Raw genomic sequence first — 19,401 nt, 5'->3', positions numbered from 1 at the left:
AAGTTCAGTCCCCTTCCAGGGTAACAAGAAGGTCCAACTGAAAGTTCACAAGACATCCCAATACAAAGGAGCCTCCATCCCAGCCTCTGGGGTCAGTCGTCCGCCTCACACCAAGCTCACTATTGCTTCCAGTGGGCTTGCATGATCCTTCTTGAGGAACTGGTTGGGGAACCCAGGCCCACTCCCCACGCCGGGTTCTGACTCAGGAACCCTGTATTGAGCAGGCAGGTCGGCTTCTTCAGACCTGCTGCTATTTGCCTGCCACTTCCTTCCTCTGACCTCCCTCAAGTTGCTTTCTGGCAGCTTGTGCCTAACCCAGCCTCTCATTGGTTCCCAGGCCTCTGGATTCTCCCCAGGTCCTCCAAGCTCCCCCTTTCTCTGCTGGAAGAACCATCCTTCCACCTCTCAGCTTCCACTGAAGTGCTTTTACTGACCCTACCTCAGGGCTTCCTTCTGACAGGAGCCTGACGCACTCTCTGGGGGTTTCTCTCCAAAGGAGAATCCTGTCCCCTCTGCAGTCTCCCCCCTACTGAATTCCCTCCAGTTCCTTGTAGGGGGACCAGATGTCCTGATTTTATAGGGACAGTCCCGATTTTTCACACTTGCTGTCTGATCACCCTAGTTCCTTGTGAAACCCAGGTATCTAATGATCCTTTCCTACTTCCACCCCCATTGGACAGGAGGCCATCAGTCAGTCATAGGTGGGCTCACTGGCTCGTAACTCCACATTTAACAGGCGATGAGCGTGTGCCCCATCACATCTGGATATACATTTCCAGAAAGAATTAAAATGGGCAGAGTGATACCAGACTGTAATATGGAGCTTTAGAAATGAATAGCAACCAATTAATCTCCCCTTTGAGCATTTTCTGGTAATAATCATTTTTCTTGAATTCACTGGAGAGAAGCAAAATATTCAACCCACTTCTGTGCCTCTAAATTACAGCTTTTCCTCATTTGAATAGGTTGAAGAAGAAACAGACAGGTAGCTGTGCTTTGATGTGCCAAGTTTGTCATTACCGTCAGCTACGAACACACTCTCCTTTTGTGTGTGCCAGCTTCTTTCACACGGCGCTGGAAATACATTGTCAACACCTTTACTTCCCTCTCCTAGAAACCATCAGAAGAATATTACACTATAAATACTCACTGCTTTGCACACCTTGTACCAAAGGGTGGCTGGAGCGGCAGAGCAGGGGGAAAAAAACCAAAAACCTGCGGCGTGGCCGGGGTGGCAAAGCAGGGCCAGGGGGTGGGAAATGGTGCAGCTGGCAAAGCAAGGGGAAAAAACAAAACAAAAAAAAAACCCTACAGGGCAGCCGGAGCCAAGGTGCAGGGGGGGACTCCCTGTGCTGCAGAGTGCATGCCCGGTCTAATGGGGGGGAGAGAAAAGGGGCAGCCAGGGCTTCAGCAGGGCGCTCGCCCCGCGGCCCCGACCACTGCACCGCCTGCCAGGAGGGCTCTGTGCCGCTCCAGTCGGCTGGGAGGGAAGGACTTGGGCTGCCCTGCCGAGTTTGCTGCAGGGCGCTCCCCTCCTCTGCCCCCTACAGGGCAGCCAGATCGGGGAACCAGAAAAAACCCCAAAACTTGCCGTGCCATTCTAGGATTGGGTGGAATGCCGCCCCGTAGAATCTGCCGCCCCAAGCATGAGCTTGCTTAGCTGGTGCCTGGAGCCGGCCCTGGCCCTTGGGAAGCCAGGACTGCAGAAAGTCCTGCAGTTTTCTTGGCCAAATCCTCTTCTCCAGTAATGCCCTGGGGCTGCACAGGGGTAACTGAGAGGAGGATTTGGCCCTGAAGAGCTGTAGGGGAATATTGCATTCTCCATTTTCTGGATGGGGAAACTGAGGTAGATAGGTTAAGTACCTTGCTCAAGGGCACAATGGGAATTGGTGTCAGGGCAGGGAATAGCTGGCAGAACTTGGGAGGTCCTGGCCATCAATCTTATTCCCAGACTGTGCCTTCTACACACTATGGAGCAGGCCCTCTGTTTCCTTAAACAGGTGTAACACAAAGTCAGTGAAGAGATATATAGTCCTACATCTTCCAATAGCACTATTATTAGAGTGTGTGGTGTAAATGGGCACAACTCCATGGCAGGCAATGCAGAGAACTTGGCTGTTCGTGTTCAGAAAACTACATAGGTGCATGCCAAATCCCTAAAGTTTCAGAATTTCTTTGCAAGAGGCAGATAGTCACCCATGTTTAATTTGTTTCTTTTAGGGAGAGCACTTACAAACAGAGCTCTCTAGGTAGGAGTGACAGAATAATCTTTTAATTTGATCTATTTAAGGAAGCAGTCAGTGGGATAAAAGCTCCAGGCTCCTAGTACAGGGCTAAGTAATCAGTGTAATGTCAGGAAAGGTCAACATTTCAATCCACAACTGTAGGTGACATTTGAAGAGAGAGGCTAGTAATTGATCAGGGACCGAATGCGCTTTAGTCTGGCCTTGTTTAAATGGCGAGAGCTTCAAAGTTTTGTTTGCTCCTCAGAAGATAATGAAAGGGCTAGTGGCGGCTGATGCTGACTTTGTGTATGGCTGATGGAAACAGGCCACATCACCTTGAGAGACCTTTGAAAGCTGAAGTACATTTCAGTACATGGAACTTGGCTTCTCTCTGGTATGTCTTATGGACCACTCTTGACAGAGAAGCTAGGTTCTAACACCCATTGAATTCAATGACAGAATTTATTTCAAAGGGAATTTTGAAAGAGAAAGCACTTGGTATTATTTGCAAAAGCAGGTAACCAGTGAAACGACTCAAGGGGCTAGCAAAGATCAGTTATTTAACAGAGGTGGCCTTCTAAAGCAGCAACAGCAGAACTGGTGTTCTCTGCATTTGGGTGTATCTTTTAAGACAGGATGTTGCCAAGTGAAGGTAGTCTTTCTTCCCTCATTGAACCCTTTTTATCCCAGATACTCTTTCTAGGGCTGCAGGCCTACTCCTGCCTCCCAGTGACATCATTTGGCCATACCTTGGCCCATTCTGTGAGAGCAGGTGACAGGAAAGCACATGCATTGCATACGCCAGGGAATTCCCAGGGGAGAAATGCAGCCCTGTGTGGAAAATGCACACAAGACCTATGCATCGCTTACCTCCCATGTAAGCCAGATCACTGGGGTTTAAATGATTCCCACCTCATGTGGCCCCTCTGTGCAGGGATGAGGGTTTAAAACCAAAATACCTAACACAGCCATCATGACTCATCGCATGCCCCTACAACCACTTCATCATCAGCTTCCTTAATAGGGAAACCATAGTTTCCAAAGAACAGCTCTTTTGGACACATTTTCTTCTAGGGAGTAGGGATTCTTCTTGGAAATATTGGAGCCCTGAAGATCCCTCCCCCCCATTTCTTTCCTTAGCACCCCACACCTTTGCAGTCCCTGTTACAGCTACCAGCCTTCTGGCTGAGGATGACTGAGCTGGGTCCCCTTCAAAGTCCATCACTACCGCTCCCTGACCATCATGATAAGAGAGAAGTGGTGCTGATATTGTCATCTGATGCTATGGGAAGGTAGTTCCGTTTCCATGACCCATTCCATACTTGGCTTTGCATAGGATTGGCTATTTAGTGTCAGTTCAGATGGCGTTTTTTGTGCCGGAGATGTCTGAACAGAGGCCCACAAAACTCATGTCACATAGCCAGCAGATGGTAACAATTCTTAGATTTGAACCTATGACAACCTAAAACTGAGAGGCTCTGTATTACTCCTGGTTGATAGTTTTTGATCAAAATATATTGTTGACAAAAATAGCTTTTTGACCAAAGTGAAAAATTTAAATTTTAATTTTGGCTGAAATATTTCAGTTTTTTTTTAATTTTGTGTAAAAAAAAAAATGGAAACTGAAAATATTTTGATAACTAAAATCTTACAGTTTTTAACATTTTCATTTTTTGGTTCAGTTTTCAGGGAAAAACTTCTGGCTTTTGATTTTTAAAACAAACATTTAAATAAAAAAACCATTTTTTAAAACAAAAATAGTTTTAAAAAACTGAAAACATTTTTATTATTTTAGAACCATTTTCAGTTAAAATGTTCTGTATTTGAAAATAAAAAATTCTCATGGAAAATTTTGCAAAACAGATTTTTGTTCCCCAAAGCTTCTTGTAGAAAGACATTTTTTAACCAGCTCTACTCTGTTCCCCATTACCAGTTCCCCAAGCCTTCTACCTTCCTGCCTACTGAATGTATTTCTATTCAAACGATAAATCCCCTTTCAACTTGGATTCATGAATGCTTTTATATCACTGAGTTATACGTTTCCAGCCTTTGAAACCTGAATTGTTTCTTTATGCTTCAATTTAATTTGCGAGTAAGGATTCTAATTGAGTTGTGTGATTCTGGATGAGCATTCCCTTCCTTTTCATGCTCGCAGTAAAATGTTCTCTATGAGTTCACCTTTACAAAGAACACATCCACTTCACATTTCCAATTATGTTGAGTTTTGATGTGGAGTCTCACTAGCAATGCTAAAAATTGTTCGTCTTTGTAAACGATTTTGTTTGGTTATTGCAGAGAGATATTCATTAAAAACCAGCAGAAATATGAATTTTAAAATGGAGGCTTTTGAAGATATCTAAAGGCACAATAGCAGCAGCTGAAAGATGTTCAAAAATACCCTGTGCAGGGACTGGCTGAGTGCCTCACCTAATGGGCAATTACTCTGATTTGTTATTTGTGTTGCCATAGCACCTAGGAGCTCTAGTTATGGACAGGACGCCAAAAGAGACGCCCCAGCCCCTGCCCCTTACAATCTAAGTAGTGGTAATACTTTGCCCTTCCATTGTGCTTCTGTCTCAGGATCTCAAAGCACTTCGCAGACGTTAGGCTGAAATTCATCCCCTCTGTCCAGTCCCACTTGAGCCCAAACGTGGCCTGTGCAGGGCCTCCCCAAACAGCAAGCCCCATGCTACTCTAGCAGTGAATTGAAACTCAACTGAAAATGACCACCCAGGCAATTCAACTCCACAACAAAAAATAAACAGTTTATTGCACACTTCAGCTGAAGGTGCAGTTGGATTGCTAGGCCCTGACCCAGGCCTGGGAGCTTTGTTAGAACCAGAGACCAACTCTTCTGCCCCAAATTCAACCCACACCCACCCTGTGAAGAAGCAGGCAAGCCTTCTTATCTCTTCAGAGGGGTGACTCTTACCCCACTTGCAGCAGGGGTGGCAGAAGCTTCCTAACGGGGGGGGGGCATCGGCACCTGAACTGTGGCCCCAACACTTTCTGTCCTTTCTCCCTGCCCTGCCCCTTCCCCTGAGACCCGGTTCCTGCACAGCCTTTTCTCCCTAAGACCCCACCACCTTTGCCCCCATCACTCGTCCTTAGGGATGTTTAAAAGTGGGGGATCATGGCCCTCTGGCCCCTCTGTTCTGGTGCCCCTGACTTGCAGCCGCCCCTCTTGGGTGGCTTCCTGGGTTTCCATCTCTGTGGAGGCTGTAGGAGCGTAGGGCAGAGGAGATACAGTCGTTGGGCTCATCTTCACTAGTCTCCCCCACTGCCCCAAGCATGGTAAATTTACTTTCCAGTGGTGCTGTGCTCACATCATTTCAGAGCGTGCTTTGCTCTCCAGTTAGCTGTGAAGTCCTTCCAAGTTAGTTGGGTGACACAGGAAATGCTGAGAAGACCAGTGGGTGAGATCTGTTTGACAAGGGGAAAACATCAGATCAAGTACCATCATCAAGGAACAGTGTGATAACAGAATGGCCTGCTGTAGTCTGCAGGATCCCTTTTTACTGCATAGATTCATAGATTCATAGACTCTAGGACTGGAAGGGACCTCGAGAGGTCATCAAGTCCAGTCCCCTGCCCTCATGGCAGGACCAAATATTGTCTAGACCATCCCTAATAGACATTTATCTAACCTACTCTTAAATATCTCCAGAGATGGAGATTCCACAACTTCCCTAGGCAATCTATTCCAGTATTTAACTACCCTGACAGTTAGAAACTTTTTCCTAATGTCCAACCTAAATCTCCCTTGCTGCAGTTTAAGCCCATTGCTTCTTGTTCTATCATTGGAGGCTAAGGTGAACAAGTTTTCTCCCTCCTCCTGATGACACCCTTTTAGATACCTGAAAACTGCTATCATGTCCCCTCTCAGTCTTCTCTTTTCCAAACTAAACAAACCCAATTCCTTCAGCCTTCCTTCATAGGTCATGTTCTCAAGACCTTTAATCATTCTGATTGCTCTTCTCTGGACCCTCTCCAATTTCTTCACATCTTTCTTGAAATGCGGTGCCCAGAACTGGACACAATACTCCAGCTGAGGCCTGACCAGCGCAGAGTAAAGCGGAAGAATGACTTCTTGTGTCTTGTTTACAACACACCTGTTAATGCATCCCAGAATCACGTTTGCTTTTTTTGCAACAGTATCACACTGTTGACTCATATTAAGCTTGTGGTCTACTATGACCCCTAGATCTCTTTCTGCCATACTCCTTCCTAGACAGTCTCTTCCCATTCTGTATGTGTGAAACTGATTGTTCCTTCCTTAGTGGAGCACTTTGCATTTATCTTTATTGAACTTCATCGTGTTTACCTCAGACCATTTCTCCAATTTGTCCAGATCATTTTGAATTTTGACCCTGTCCTCCAAAGCAGTTGCAATCCCTCCCAGTTTGGTATCGTCCGCAAACTTAATAAGCGTACTTTCTATGCCAACATCTAAATCGTTGATGAAGATATTGAACAGAACCGGTCCCAATGGGGTTTGACTGTACATGGGTTTGACTGTACATTTACCACCCAACCAAGAGCTGGACTGGCAATTAGCCAGAAGCCTGTGGGTCACACCTGCTTTGAATAAATGGGAATGCAGTGCAGTTGCCTTAATTTTTAATATGTGCCAGTTGCCTGGCTTAAGATAGGGCTTGGCGTGCTAAGACCTACAGTCTTCACAGCCTCCATCTCCATACTGGAGATGATGACTGTAGTGCAGGACTCTGTGGGCTACACACCACTTCCGATTTATAGTGTCTGATATTTTCTTTGCCTTGCAGGTGGTGATATACTGCAGTGGATTATCCAGCATTTGAAAATCGCTGAGGAAGGTAGGAGCGTAACCATCTAATGTTTTTGTAGTTTTGAATCATGAAACTATAATTCGTTGTTAGATGCAACCTACATTCTTCTCTCCAGGGTAGTGGGTTGTTTCTGAATTCTGCTGCCGTCTCTTTGTATCATCAATATATCTGACGTCTCTTTTTTTTTTTTTAGAGGCACTAAATTTGGGGAATCTAATTGTCAAGTATGGATACATCTACCCTCTGCAGGAGCCGAAAAACCTCACCCTCAAAACAGATAGCAGCCTCTACAGATTTCAGGCAAGTTATGTCTTAGACATAGAACACTGGCTGGACATAATGTACGCTACATCTTGGCTTAGAAATGGAGGCTTCTGTGCTTCTGTTTAATGAAATAACTTTTCCTTGTAGCTTCAAAACGCCAGTGGTTCCTTCTGAATGTATTTTCCTTGCAGCTTACACACTAGCAAATGAAATCATTGGAACAATTTCAGAAGACAGTATGATAGGCAAATAGAATACACTGTAGAAACAGGATGTGATGAGCAATTAGGATAATGGTTCATGGTTGGACTTGCCTCCACATACAATGAGAGATTAGGGAACTATCATATAGTTTTCAAATACCAGTTGTCTGGTTCCCTTCGTGTTCCCCAATCCAAGCTCCAACATCTTGACAGTATCCAGGAGAATACTGCAAAGTAAGACATAAGCATGCATTAGGATGTTCTGAAAGCTTGTATGGTTTTGAAAGTCTCACCTTGTTAACAATAACTGATTGTTAACGCAGAGGAAGTGGATATGTAATTGACACTCCATTAAGCCTGATTTAATAACAACAACAAAAATAGCCTTGTCTTTTATCCTCCTAACTGCTTATGCTGAGCTAAGAAGATGGATATTTTGTGTGTGTGTTGATTCACTCCCTTAAATGGTAGAAGTATGGGAAATGATAAGATGCTTTTTGTAGCATATTTGCAAAGCAGATGACTCCCTCCTCCTGTTTATACAAAAATACAATGTAGCCGATATGATACCAACAAATACAATGATTTTAAAGAGACAGATGCAGCTGATGGTGGCAACATGAAAACTCAGGTCTTGTTTTTGGCTTCTTTCTGCAGACACCATATTTCTGGCCCACCCAGCAGTGGGCAGCAGATGATACTGACTATGGTAAGTTTTAATATTACAGCCATTCTGTGAAAGCTGAATGGAGCGTGAGGATGTACAGCACACTCCCATATAGTCAGGTGGATGATGATGATACTCTGAAGTGTTTTCTCTAGGTCCTGCTGTTCTGGCTATGTAGGGCTGCTTATGAAGACTGGGCTGAGCATCTTGGTTTATTATTATAGGGCTGCTCATGGGCTTTTGGGTACACGCTTGACAGAGGCACCGACTCCGTGGGTGCTCTGGGACTGGAGCACCCATGAGGAAAAATTGGTGGGTATAGAGCACCCACCGGCAGCCCCGCAGCTCACCGCCTCCGTCTCCTCCCCTGAGCGCGCCGCCGAGTCCTGCTTCTCTCCCCTTCCCTCCCAGCGCTTGACCGTGAAACAGCTGTTTCGTGCAGCAAGTGCTGGGAAGGAGGAGGAATGCGGTGCGCTCAGGGAAGAGACGGGGTCGGAGTTGGGGAGGCGTGAGCTCCCACCGGCGCCAAGGAAAGTTGGTGCCTATGTACACTGATTTGTTCATTGCAGGGTTGCTCCCGACGCCTGGGTCACCAGCTTTTATTTACCTGATACTTTTGTTCCTTCTGTATTTGTCCTGGAATCCAAAGGCCTCGCCTTCTGAAAATAACCCAGTTTGGTTTTAAACATTAAAAGAAAATATTTTAAAAGCTTTAGAACAAAACAAAAAAAATTGCCCCCAAATTGGAAAAAAAAAATTCCTAACCTTTTTAAGGGTTTGATCCAGTGCCCACTGAAGACAAATTGAAACCCTTCCATTGGCTCCAATGTACTTTGGCCCAGGCCATAAGGAAGGCACAATTTGTTGGCATAGAACTGCATAATCAACCACATCAAGCTCGAGAGTGAGGTAGGATAGCCATTCTTGCACTTCTGTATCGACAAGTGGAGCATCCGTGACAGACTGCAGCCCCTGAGGACATCTTTCTTGAGTGGGCTTCTGTGAGATTGGAGCTTGTGTCTGGGAAAGATGTCACGATGGCCAATGGCCCACTCCTTGTCATAGGGCCAGTGTGCCAATTACAGGGACTAGCTTTATTGATCTGCCTAGTAACTGAACCTTTTTGCTTTTCTCCCAGCAATCTACCTAGCCAAGAAAAATATTAAGAGGAAAGGGGTTTTGGAAGAGTATGAAAAGGTAGGAAGATGTTCTATTGTTTGTCCCTCTGCCAGCTCTGAGCCAGCTGCTGTCGATATTGAAGGGTGGAAAGTGACAAAAACCTGCCAGTGCACTCCCCACTTCAGTTGCATCAAGCCCCAGTGGCACCTCTGTTTTGTGAAACAGCTGCAGATGTACGACAGTGTTTAAAGTAAATTATCATTTTAGTAGGGCAGTTACCCTCTCCAAAATGTTGGAATGAAGTATTCAGAGCGAATGTAGTTCGTAGTAATTCATTTCAGAACCACCCAGTTTTTCTAGCTCAAATTGCCAGACTATCCCTTGTTTATTTCAGGGAGGAGGGCGTGTTTTTATCATGTTCTGCATCTTGAGAACCAAAAGCTGTCGACTGAATGGTATTGTTATGACAGTTTCAGAGCAATCGCACCTGTATTCAACCTCTTTGGTCCACCACTTTAGGCTTCCGGCTCCCAGCTGTCTCCTCTCTCGGGCAGAGACCCACATCTCCCTCTCTCCTGACTGGGGATTTTAAGACTGCATAGGTCCCTACACTGTGATATCCCCAGCCAGCCAGACTGCCTGAAAGGCCATTGCCTGCGTTTTGCTTCCTGTCCGAGGGCGATGAGCCATTTATTGCCTGCAGCTATAAGTCACCATTTCCTTCTAAGCAAGCACATTTAAGCATTACAGAGAAAACATACTAAAATACTTTAATAATTTAAAATACATGCATGCTAGAAAGCTTACCAGAGATCACCCTCTGATTCCAGTCTTTTGCTCTGGTAGGGTTTAGTCCTTCAAAACATAAAGCTGTTTTCCCTGTGGTTACAAATTCATCCATCCGTCACCCAAAAGGAGACCCCAAGTCTGCGCAGTACAGCCTTTTTTTTTATAGAACTCGGACCTTTGATCTTGGCCTTCTGTAGCAGGTAATTAGCAGACAATGGCCTCTCTTCAGGGCACAGCTTCAGAAGGCTGGTTTTTGCATAACCAGAGCTGGGGAAGTCGCATTAACTTCTTCCTTGGGATTCCCCAGGAAATACGCTTCACTCTGATTATCCCAGAAGTCAATATTTGTCTGCTACATTTTCAGTATAGTCTTTTGAACTCCATGGTCTCACATCTGTTACTTCTCTCCTCTAGAGAGGTTGCTTACAGTCTTGGCCCGCAATAATACATAAACTTGGTCTTCCAAGCATATTGCAGGAAATTGCCAAGTCTGTCAAATTGTTCATAATTTTGTACTAATGGAGTTTTTTATTTTTTAATTTCAGGAACATTACAACTTGCTAAATAAAAAAATAAACTACAAATGGGATTTTGTTATTATGCAGGCCAAAGAGCAGTATAGGTGAGCTCTCTCAAATTCTGTTACCTGCTTCTTTATTTGGGCGCATGAGGGACTATGGGGTGTTGACTTGATGCACAATCAAATAATAGAGTTCAATTAAAAAATTAAATCACAGTTTTACAGCAGCTTATTAACAGTCCCTTGGGAATGTGAAGGTGAAAACTGTTTCCATATGAACTGTATTCCTCCACACATTACCTGCTATTTGTTTGACACTTAACTGAGAAATTTTAACCCACGTTTTCAAGGGAGTGGGCAGTGGCCTACACAAATTCACACTCTTCCATTGCACCTGCATTTGCTCTTGCACACAAGCATAACTAAATTTGCTTACACACAATGTGGAGTTGCAGTGTGGTTTACATATGCAAAGGAGCATGTGTGTGGGTGTGCATATACCCTCCTCGCATGTGCAAATACCTCTTTGCAAATGCTTCATTGCACATGCAAAAGTAAGTTTTTGCCCTTACATCTGTTACAACTTCTGTTGAAAATGAGGGGCCTGATCCTGCCGCGCAAAAGACCTTACTCAGGCAAAGCTTCCAGCAACTTCAATACCAGTTTTGTGGGAGTAGGAATTTCTGAATCAGGCCCTTGGCCCTTTGGAGTTGTAAAAGGTTCTCTTTGAATCACCATCTTAGTGGCCTGGCCAACAGCCAGCATGAGGTCTGTGATGCCGTCTTCTCTGCTGTATGTGCTCAGCACCTTTGAACTTTGAATCAGACCACTTTTATTTAGGGGCTTAACCCTGGATTCCTGTCTCAACTTTTAGGCATCTAGGCCCTTGCATATAATATGTTTCCCTGGTACTCCAGCACTGGGCATTTCTGCATTACAAAAGTCAGAACAGAATCTATCAGATTGCCACTTGGAAACATGCCGTCAATTCCCGTTTGTTGCTGCAAATTAACACTGTTTGGTGCAGATCAGACTCAGGCTAAGGGGATGTTGACAATGCAGTCCCGGCGTGTGATTGCAGCTCATGGAGACATACCCGAGCTTGCTTTAATCTTGCTAGTTAGGGTGCTGGAGCAGTGGAGCTCTGGGGCAGTGTTGGCTTCAGTGCGATCTAGTCACCCTGGTAATTACCCAGGTTCCGGGCAGGCTTGGAGAGCCCAGGCTGAAACCTATGCTATCATGACATTACTGCTCCAGTACCCGAGCTAGCTAGATGGAAGCAGGGCCAGCTCCAGGCACCAGCACAGGAAGCAAGTGCTTGGGGCGGCCAATGGAAAGGGACGGCACGTCCAGGTCTTCGGTGGCAATTCAGCGGCGGGTCCGTCGGTCCCTCTTGGAGTGAAGGACCCGCCTCTGAATTGCTGCCGAAGAATGAAGCGGCGTGGTAGAGCTGCCGCCGAAGTGCCACCGGTTGCGGCTTTTTTTTTTTGGCTTCTCTGCTTGGGGTGGCAAAAAAGCTGGAGCTGGCCCTGGATGGAAGCTAGCTCGGGCAGTCACACTCCATGACTGCAGTGTGAACATAGCCTAAGAGATGCAAAGTATAGTTTTTAAAGCCAACACTGATCCTCCCGACATCTCTGTGAAATTTCCCCTGGGGCACCTGAAACCGTGACAGGGGAAGTGACTTGTTCATCGCTATGCAGTGAATGCGTTGGGAACTAGCACCCCAGGTCAGAGGTTTAGACCTAAGACTACCTAGCTTCCAGGCCTGTGTGGTGTCCGCTATGCTACTTCTGTGGACAGTAGTTCCCATCAAACCCAGCCGTTCCCCAATCAGATGGGTGTGAGAGACATCACAGTTATCTCCCGCACGGTGAACAGCAGACACTGTATGCACCTGAAATGTTACAGGGAACAGAAACACAGGAGGTGGCAGAATTGGGTGCAGGTAAAAGGGAGGAATTCTAACAAATTGTTGTCAGGCCGAACAGAAGAGAATACACCTAATCCCAGCTGAGCTCAGGAAGAGGTTGATTACTGAAAAGCTAGTCCCCTGCATTGATATCAGTGGGGTTCAACAAATCATCAGTTGTAAGTTAGGACAGCACGACATGCAGTCAAGAAATGGCAGAGTTTAGTTGTGGCCTGAAGAAGCAGCACACACACAAACCTTCTGAATGTAACCTTGTGAGCCTGTAGGTAGGAGGCTGAGGAAAGGTCAGAACAGCATCATGTTCTCGCTCTTGCTAGTTTAAAGGAAAACATTGCAGATTCCTTCGGTGCTGTCCCCATCAGCAGGAACTGGGGCTAACATGCAAGAAAATGTCACCAAAAGAGGAAAATTACCCACATATTCCTCTGTTGGGATTAAAACTTACTCTTTGCTTTGCAGGACAGGAAAGGAACGGAAAAAGGCAGACAGGTATGCGCTGGATTGTCAGGAGAAAGCCTATTGGCTAGTGCATCGAACACCTGTGAGTAGAATACCGTCCTCCACAGCTGTAAAGTCTATATTGGAGGTATAGGGTCCAGAGAGCTCAGCTAGGAGCAACTTCCTGCACCTTTAAGAAGGTAGCTTTGGTTGTGCTTCAAGGTTGTGCTTGGCCAGCTGCCAGAAATGCAGAGGTGCACTTAGAGGCAAAAAAGAGACTTGAATCCACTCTGCCTACTAACTTCCCAAACCCCTGAGACTTGCTCTTAGAGGGGAAGTAAGGAACTACTCACCACATCATCCATGCTGCGAACAGAGAATCCTAACTGTCCTCGTCCTCAGGGTGCTGTTATTTTGGAGGCATATGTCACAAGGGTGTTTCCTGAGTGAAGCCATGCTGGTCCCAGCGTGCTGTCAGACTCTGACATGTACCCAGGAGCTAGACTCCCTCATCCCAGTCATAATCAAAGAGCCAGTTTATTGATGTACACTGAGTAAGTGGCCAGTGGAGAACCCAGCTGTTAACATACAGGGATGCGTCAAGTCTGAGGCAAATGTCAGCCGGTAATTAGACCTTTGCTTGCAGATAAAGCGCTTAGTGGGAGACTCTGTACCATTCAAATACTTTGGCCCCAGTTCATCCCCGATGCAACCCCTTTGCCTCCACCAGGGCTGAATTTGGTTCTTTTGGTTCTAATTTAGACTTAGACTAAGTACTTTTTTTCCTGGTCTGTTTCTCCATATTCCCCAGAAGAGCTCACTACTGAGATCTAATTAGTGACTATTATCTAACTATGACGGAGCTCAGGTAACTACTCAAAAATCACTTTGTGCCCAAGGCAGACATACCAATGGTACCATCCTGTCCCTTCTCATTGCCTATATCAAGGTGTGTCTCCTCTATATAGATTATTGCTGGATTGAGCATGTTTTTCCCTATATACGTGCCCCTTGATCTCCAATTGCTAGATGTCTCTGGATCTCTCCTGTTAAATCTCTCCTGGATTGTCTCCTGATGTTACCTCTGCTTGGATGCTTCTTGATTACCCCTTCTATAGATGTCTCTTGGTCTGTGGGGTGTCCCATATATATTTCTATGCACTCCCAGCCAAGCCCTATGGCCATCTCAGGAAAGATCAATCAGTGTTTTACCTCTTTCCACCAATTGGAGGAATTATTCATTAGCAGCAGATTTCTGCACGTGACTTAAGATGGTTTTGGAAAAGCAGACACAAATGTATTGTTGTTTCTTATTTGTAACAGCCAGGCATGCAGGATGTCCTCGACTATGGACTAGACCGAGTCACCGATCCCAATGAAAATAAGGTAAACTAGGTAAGGCTGCTTGCTTTCAAACTTACTGATTGTACGAGGACATGGACAGCAGGTAGATCTACATGACACTCAGAGGCTGTATCTGTGTGCTGCAATCAGAGGTGTGGACTGCACCTCTGCAGTATGTGTAGACATATTTGAACTAGCTTTGATCTAGGTTGCTCAAAGTACAATGGCAGCACAGACTAGTTGCCCAAGTGCATACCCGGCTTGTCCAGTCCATGTTGCTGCAGCTTCACTGCTATTAATAATCAAGTTAGCTGTATCAAAGGTACCTTGGGCATACGTTCACTGGCTGCAGTCACACCTCCGACTGCAGTGTGGACCTACTCATTGTTTGTGAATGGCGCTGATGGATCTCCAGTGTTGCATGGCAACAGTCTGAACGGGCCATATCGAGCCAAATAACAACTGATAGGCATGTAGAACTATACCAGAACCAGAACTGTGAAGTCAAACCCGTTTGATTTTCACTTCTGCTGAGTGCAGTGGAGTTACTCTGGATTTGTGCTGGTACGATGTGAGAGAGAGCAGAATTTGGCCCTAGGAATAGAATCTAGCAGCTTCACTTTGCTTATCAGTTTTTCAGTGGTTTCTTGCCGCACTAGTTAAATCAAACAGAGTAGTGCTATTGATCTGAGAATGTAAATGAATGTGAATGATGTAGTCCTGGTGTAGACTTGTCTATATAGCATTGGTTCTCAAACAGGGCTATGTGTACCCCTGGGGGAGTACATCAGCTCGTCTACATATTTGTCTAGTTTTACAACAGGCTACATGTAAAGCACTAGTGAAGTCAGTACAAACTAAAAAATCATACAATGTCTTGTTTATACAGCTCTGTATACTAGACGCTGAAACGTAACTACAGTATTTATATTTCAGTTGATTTATTTTATAATGATATGGTAAAAATGAGAAAGTCAGCAAGTTTTCAGTAACAGTGCACTGTGCCACTTTTGTATTTTTATGTCTGATTTTGTAAGCAAGTCGTTTTTAAGTGAGGTGAAAGTTGGGATATGCCAGACAAATCAGACTCTGGAAAGGGGTACTGTAGTCTGGAAAGTCTACAGGACTAAGTGTATGCCTTGGTAGCTAGAACCATCCTTATCTTTCACCCATGGCTCTGCTGAAGGTGAACAGTGGAGACTGTGAGTCAATTACTGTTTATACTTGTTCTTAAGCTGAATATTTTTGGTTAAAAAGGTGACACATCAGAGAGCAGGGGTCAGCTTATAAAAGGGTCTACATCAAAATTTGTTGATTTTAAACTCTATGGACTAATTTAATTGAATATCTAATACATTGTGTTTTGTTTACCTGGAGCGTCTGCAGGCATGGAGCCCCTCAGCTCCCTGTGGCTGCAGTTTGCTGTTCCCAGCCAATGGGCGTGCTACTTCCCGCAGCTCCCATTGGCTGGGAATGGCGAACCGCAGCGGGAGCTCGATGCCTGAAGATGCTCCAAGTAAACAAAATGCCCCAACCCGCCAGCGGCTTACCCTGATGGGCCAGGAGCCAAAGTTTTCCAACCCCTGAAATGTAGGGCTAGCTTATGAAAGGGTCATACAGTTTCTGCTACTTTTACTTATCTATTTTGGCAGGTCGGCTTATAAACAAACAGGCTAATGAACGAGTATATACAGTATTTCAGGTGGTCCCATATTTACATGCCTAGAGCCTCAGCTGACAGCACTTTTGGCCTGTGCTTGGTGAGCGAAGGCAGAGCATTTCTCTTTGATCAAAGGTGATGGTTGTTTTGACGAAGCTCACCCTATCTCCAGTAAACTTTTCGTTTTCATAAAGGCCCTTAAACATCTCCGCTGTCAGACACAGATCATTGCTTTGGGCAAGTGGGTTCTGTTGCCATGGCAACTGAAACGCAGAGGAAAATGCTAGGGTTTAGTATTTTCTCTTTTTGCTCTAAGTGGGAGCTACTGAAATGTCCTTTTAAAAGAAAATAAAAACATGAGTGGCTGCTGGGTTGGAGGATCCAAACAGAGATTGAAAAGAGTAATAAGGTAGACTGTCCCCCACAATATTATAGCTGGCATCATGGAAAGAGATCTTTAGGTTTGCAGATGTTTTCAGACGTCATTAACCATCTGATGGCTATTCAGTGGCTTATGTGAAACGAGTTAATGGTTCTCAGTTCAGTTCCTACTGGATGAAAGTCCCCACAACAAAAGAAACAATTCACTAGCACAGTTGACTGCCTTGTTAGCATCTCAGCAGAGAGCCCAAGAAGTGAAGGCCTGATGCAAAGCCCACTGAAGTCAATGCGAGAGTTTCCATTGATTTCAATGGGCTTTGATTGGGCCCTGAATGGGCCATGTGAACTTTGACACCCTCTCAGCTTTCTTGGCTCAAAGCTGGAGTATATTGGCAGGGTGATGGGAAGAGTATACTCCTATTGCCCCTGCTGTGCCTGCTCCGTAGATAAAGGAGAACTCTAGGCTTCTGAATTGTCAGGGGGCCCTTTCCACCAACCCACATGCATACAATAAGTCTATGATTGAAACCCCAACCCAGTGTTCCCACGGTCCGTACTGCAATATCCGCACATTATCAGGAAAGATTTTACTCTTTTTAGTTTAGGGACAGAAAATAAGCCCCAGGGGCAGTAATAACAGGCAACTGCGAAGAAATCCAAAATTCGCTCTTAGCGTGCTGCAGGTCTAGAGAATGTCATGGACACAAGCAACCAATAATGAACACTAGCACAAGAGGCAAGGGAGCTGTGCCTCTCACTGTTCACATTATGAGCTGGATTCTCCACTCTTTTTTCCTTCATGCCAGTGTCACACCATTGTGTTGAGTGGAGTTACTCCCGATTAACACCAGTGGGATATCAGAATCGGACCCTTCTCTCCCTGGGCTGTACTGCTGCTGCTGAGTGAGTGGAAGCCCTGCTGTTAGAGTCCCCCAGATATAATAGGGAGGGAGCAGTCAGCAGCGCTTTCTCTGGAAAGGCCTCCCACATCCGGTCCAGATTTGCTGGCTTTCAGGGCACCCGACAGTGCTTGTTTATTTCCCCTGGCCTTTGGAGAGAGGCAGGTGGATTGCAGTACAGCCGATGTCTGGGGGCAGTATATTGTTTGCTTGTGTTCGTGGATGGGTTAAACTCATTGTATTGCTTTTCAGTTTTTGTAACTTTTACATCATCAACAGGAGGCTCAGAGCCTGTCTGTGGGCTCTTCTTATTTATTCTAAATCTACAGAAGGAAAATACAGAAATGAATGAAAACGAGTACGGTTTGGTAGGTTGCTGTAAGTAACTGAGAGCAGCTCAGAGAAGGAAGAGGGTGAAAAGAGAGGAGTGGAACAAGAGAAAGGGGCAGAAGGAGAGAGGGAACAGGAAAGAGAAAAGTGGATAGGCAGAGCAGTGGGTGTCTGGGGGAGGGATAGCTTTGCAATTTTGGGAGGTTTTGCTAAAAAGCAAACAATTTCAATTTTTAACAGCCTCAGTTTTTCAACAAACAAACAACAAACAAACAAATCTAAACATTTTAGATGCGAATGGGAGTTTTTGAGCGAAGATTTCCATTTAGTTAAAAATGTATTTTCCATCGATCCAACGTGGATGAAACTCTTTTGAGCAGCTCTAGCAGTTTAGGGCTCTAAGCTGCGCCTCCGGGTGGTTATCTCTGGAAGTTTAATCTTCTCCATGCAAAGTGGATAGGATGCTTCCTGTTTCTATTTTTACATTTCAAAGTTTGATTGGAACTAATGCACCAGAACAATCAGCTGAAACACAAAACTTTTCCGGCATCTGAGTAGCAGCTTTTCTTGCATTTCACTTGCTGCATATCTGCATGCTGCCTTTGGAGCTTTGTCTCAAGCGACAGGGCTGTGTGTGTGCTTCTTGAATGCCCATATAAACCTCACAACGCAGAACCTTTTGTGGAGCATGTGACGGTCAGATGAGACTGGCTGGAGCCTTTCACTAATTGGCGTTTTGATTTAAGCCTAGAGGGACATTAAGCTTCTGCACTGGATAATTGTGATAATTCACTGGTTGATGGGTATTACTCAATTAATCCGTTTTACACTCATTAAGGGAAAATGGTAAATGGCCCTTGGCCGCTGAATGATATTCCTGTATAAATCCGAGTGAGCGTAGGATTTATCTCTTTATCGGAGATGATGCACGGCAGGTCGGGAGGGTGATTCTGAGTTGGAACGGGGCCTGTATGCGTAGTGGGTTGGGAAAAAGTGGTGGTATGTTTAGTGGGTCTCTGAATTCAACCTAGTGGCTTGCCTCTGTGGTGCATTCACACACAGCAAGCCAGGGGGTGAATCTATGCTGCACTAGCTGCTGCACAGTTGTTGGCCATGCGGACCCTATGCCCACTTACTTAAAGTTCCCTTGTGCACTTTGTCATACTCCAGTTCCAAGGAGCAGTATGTCAGAGCACACGAGGAAACTTTCAAAGTGTGGCAGCAGGATCCATGTGCCCAGTGAGTGCCTGGCAAGCTAGTGCACAGTAGATTCACACTCTGGCTTGCTGGGCACTAAATCGCCGTGGAGACAAGCTGTAAGTGGCAGAGGAGAGCCAGGATGCACAGAGCGTTTACAGTTGCTGGGATGGGTTTCTAGCAGAGACAGAAGCAGTGAAAGTAGAGATGCTGGGGTGGGAAATATTGTGGGAGGAAGCTAAGGGGAGCTAAGTGCAGCTGTGGAGGCAAGGCCACTGGGATTCCTTCTTTTGTTGTCTTAAAATGCTTAGTGTGGAGTTAAGCACTATAAAACACTGCCAGATTGACAGCTCTGGAGGCTGACGCCCTCTCCCTACCCACGTGACAGGTGCAGCACATATCCTGGCAGTGCACATTTCCCCTGCCTGCTCCAGCAATGTCCTACTGTTACTTCTAGTGGTGAGAGGGGAGACCATTCTCAATGGCCTATCCAGTCCTCAGCTTTCTCCTGAAACTCCGAACCAGGGGACTAATTACGCTGTTGACTGATGACGTGGAGGGAGGCTTGTCTGCTGGGCACTGGACTGAGAATAGCAATTCACTTCCACAAAGCTGGGGGGAGAG

At 45.5% G+C, this 19,401-nt stretch overlaps 1 protein-coding gene across 3 annotated transcripts in view; it reads left to right on the top strand.

The window, feature by feature from the left end:
• The window catches only part of RGS9 (regulator of G protein signaling 9), a 61,868-nt gene that overhangs the window by 12,012 nt on the left and 30,455 nt on the right, over window positions 1-19,401 (top strand). For all 3 annotated transcript variants that reach the window (XM_030534575.1, XM_030534576.1, XM_030534577.1), the window contains exons 3-9: window positions 7,010-7,060; window positions 7,227-7,333; window positions 8,158-8,209; window positions 9,306-9,364; window positions 10,621-10,697; window positions 12,988-13,069; window positions 14,290-14,352. In XM_030534575.1, the coding sequence (XP_030390435.1) occupies window positions 7,010-7,060; window positions 7,227-7,333; window positions 8,158-8,209; window positions 9,306-9,364; window positions 10,621-10,697; window positions 12,988-13,069; window positions 14,290-14,352 (491 nt within the window). The remainder of the gene's footprint in view (window positions 1-7,009; window positions 7,061-7,226; window positions 7,334-8,157; window positions 8,210-9,305; window positions 9,365-10,620; window positions 10,698-12,987; window positions 13,070-14,289; window positions 14,353-19,401) is intronic.

This window comes from Gopherus evgoodei, chromosome 15 (genome assembly GCF_007399415.2).
Source record: "Gopherus evgoodei ecotype Sinaloan lineage chromosome 15, rGopEvg1_v1.p, whole genome shotgun sequence".
In the NCBI taxonomy this organism is placed as follows: Eukaryota; Metazoa; Chordata; order Testudines; family Testudinidae; genus Gopherus; species Gopherus evgoodei.
This window is presented reverse-complemented; position numbering and strand designations above follow the sequence as displayed.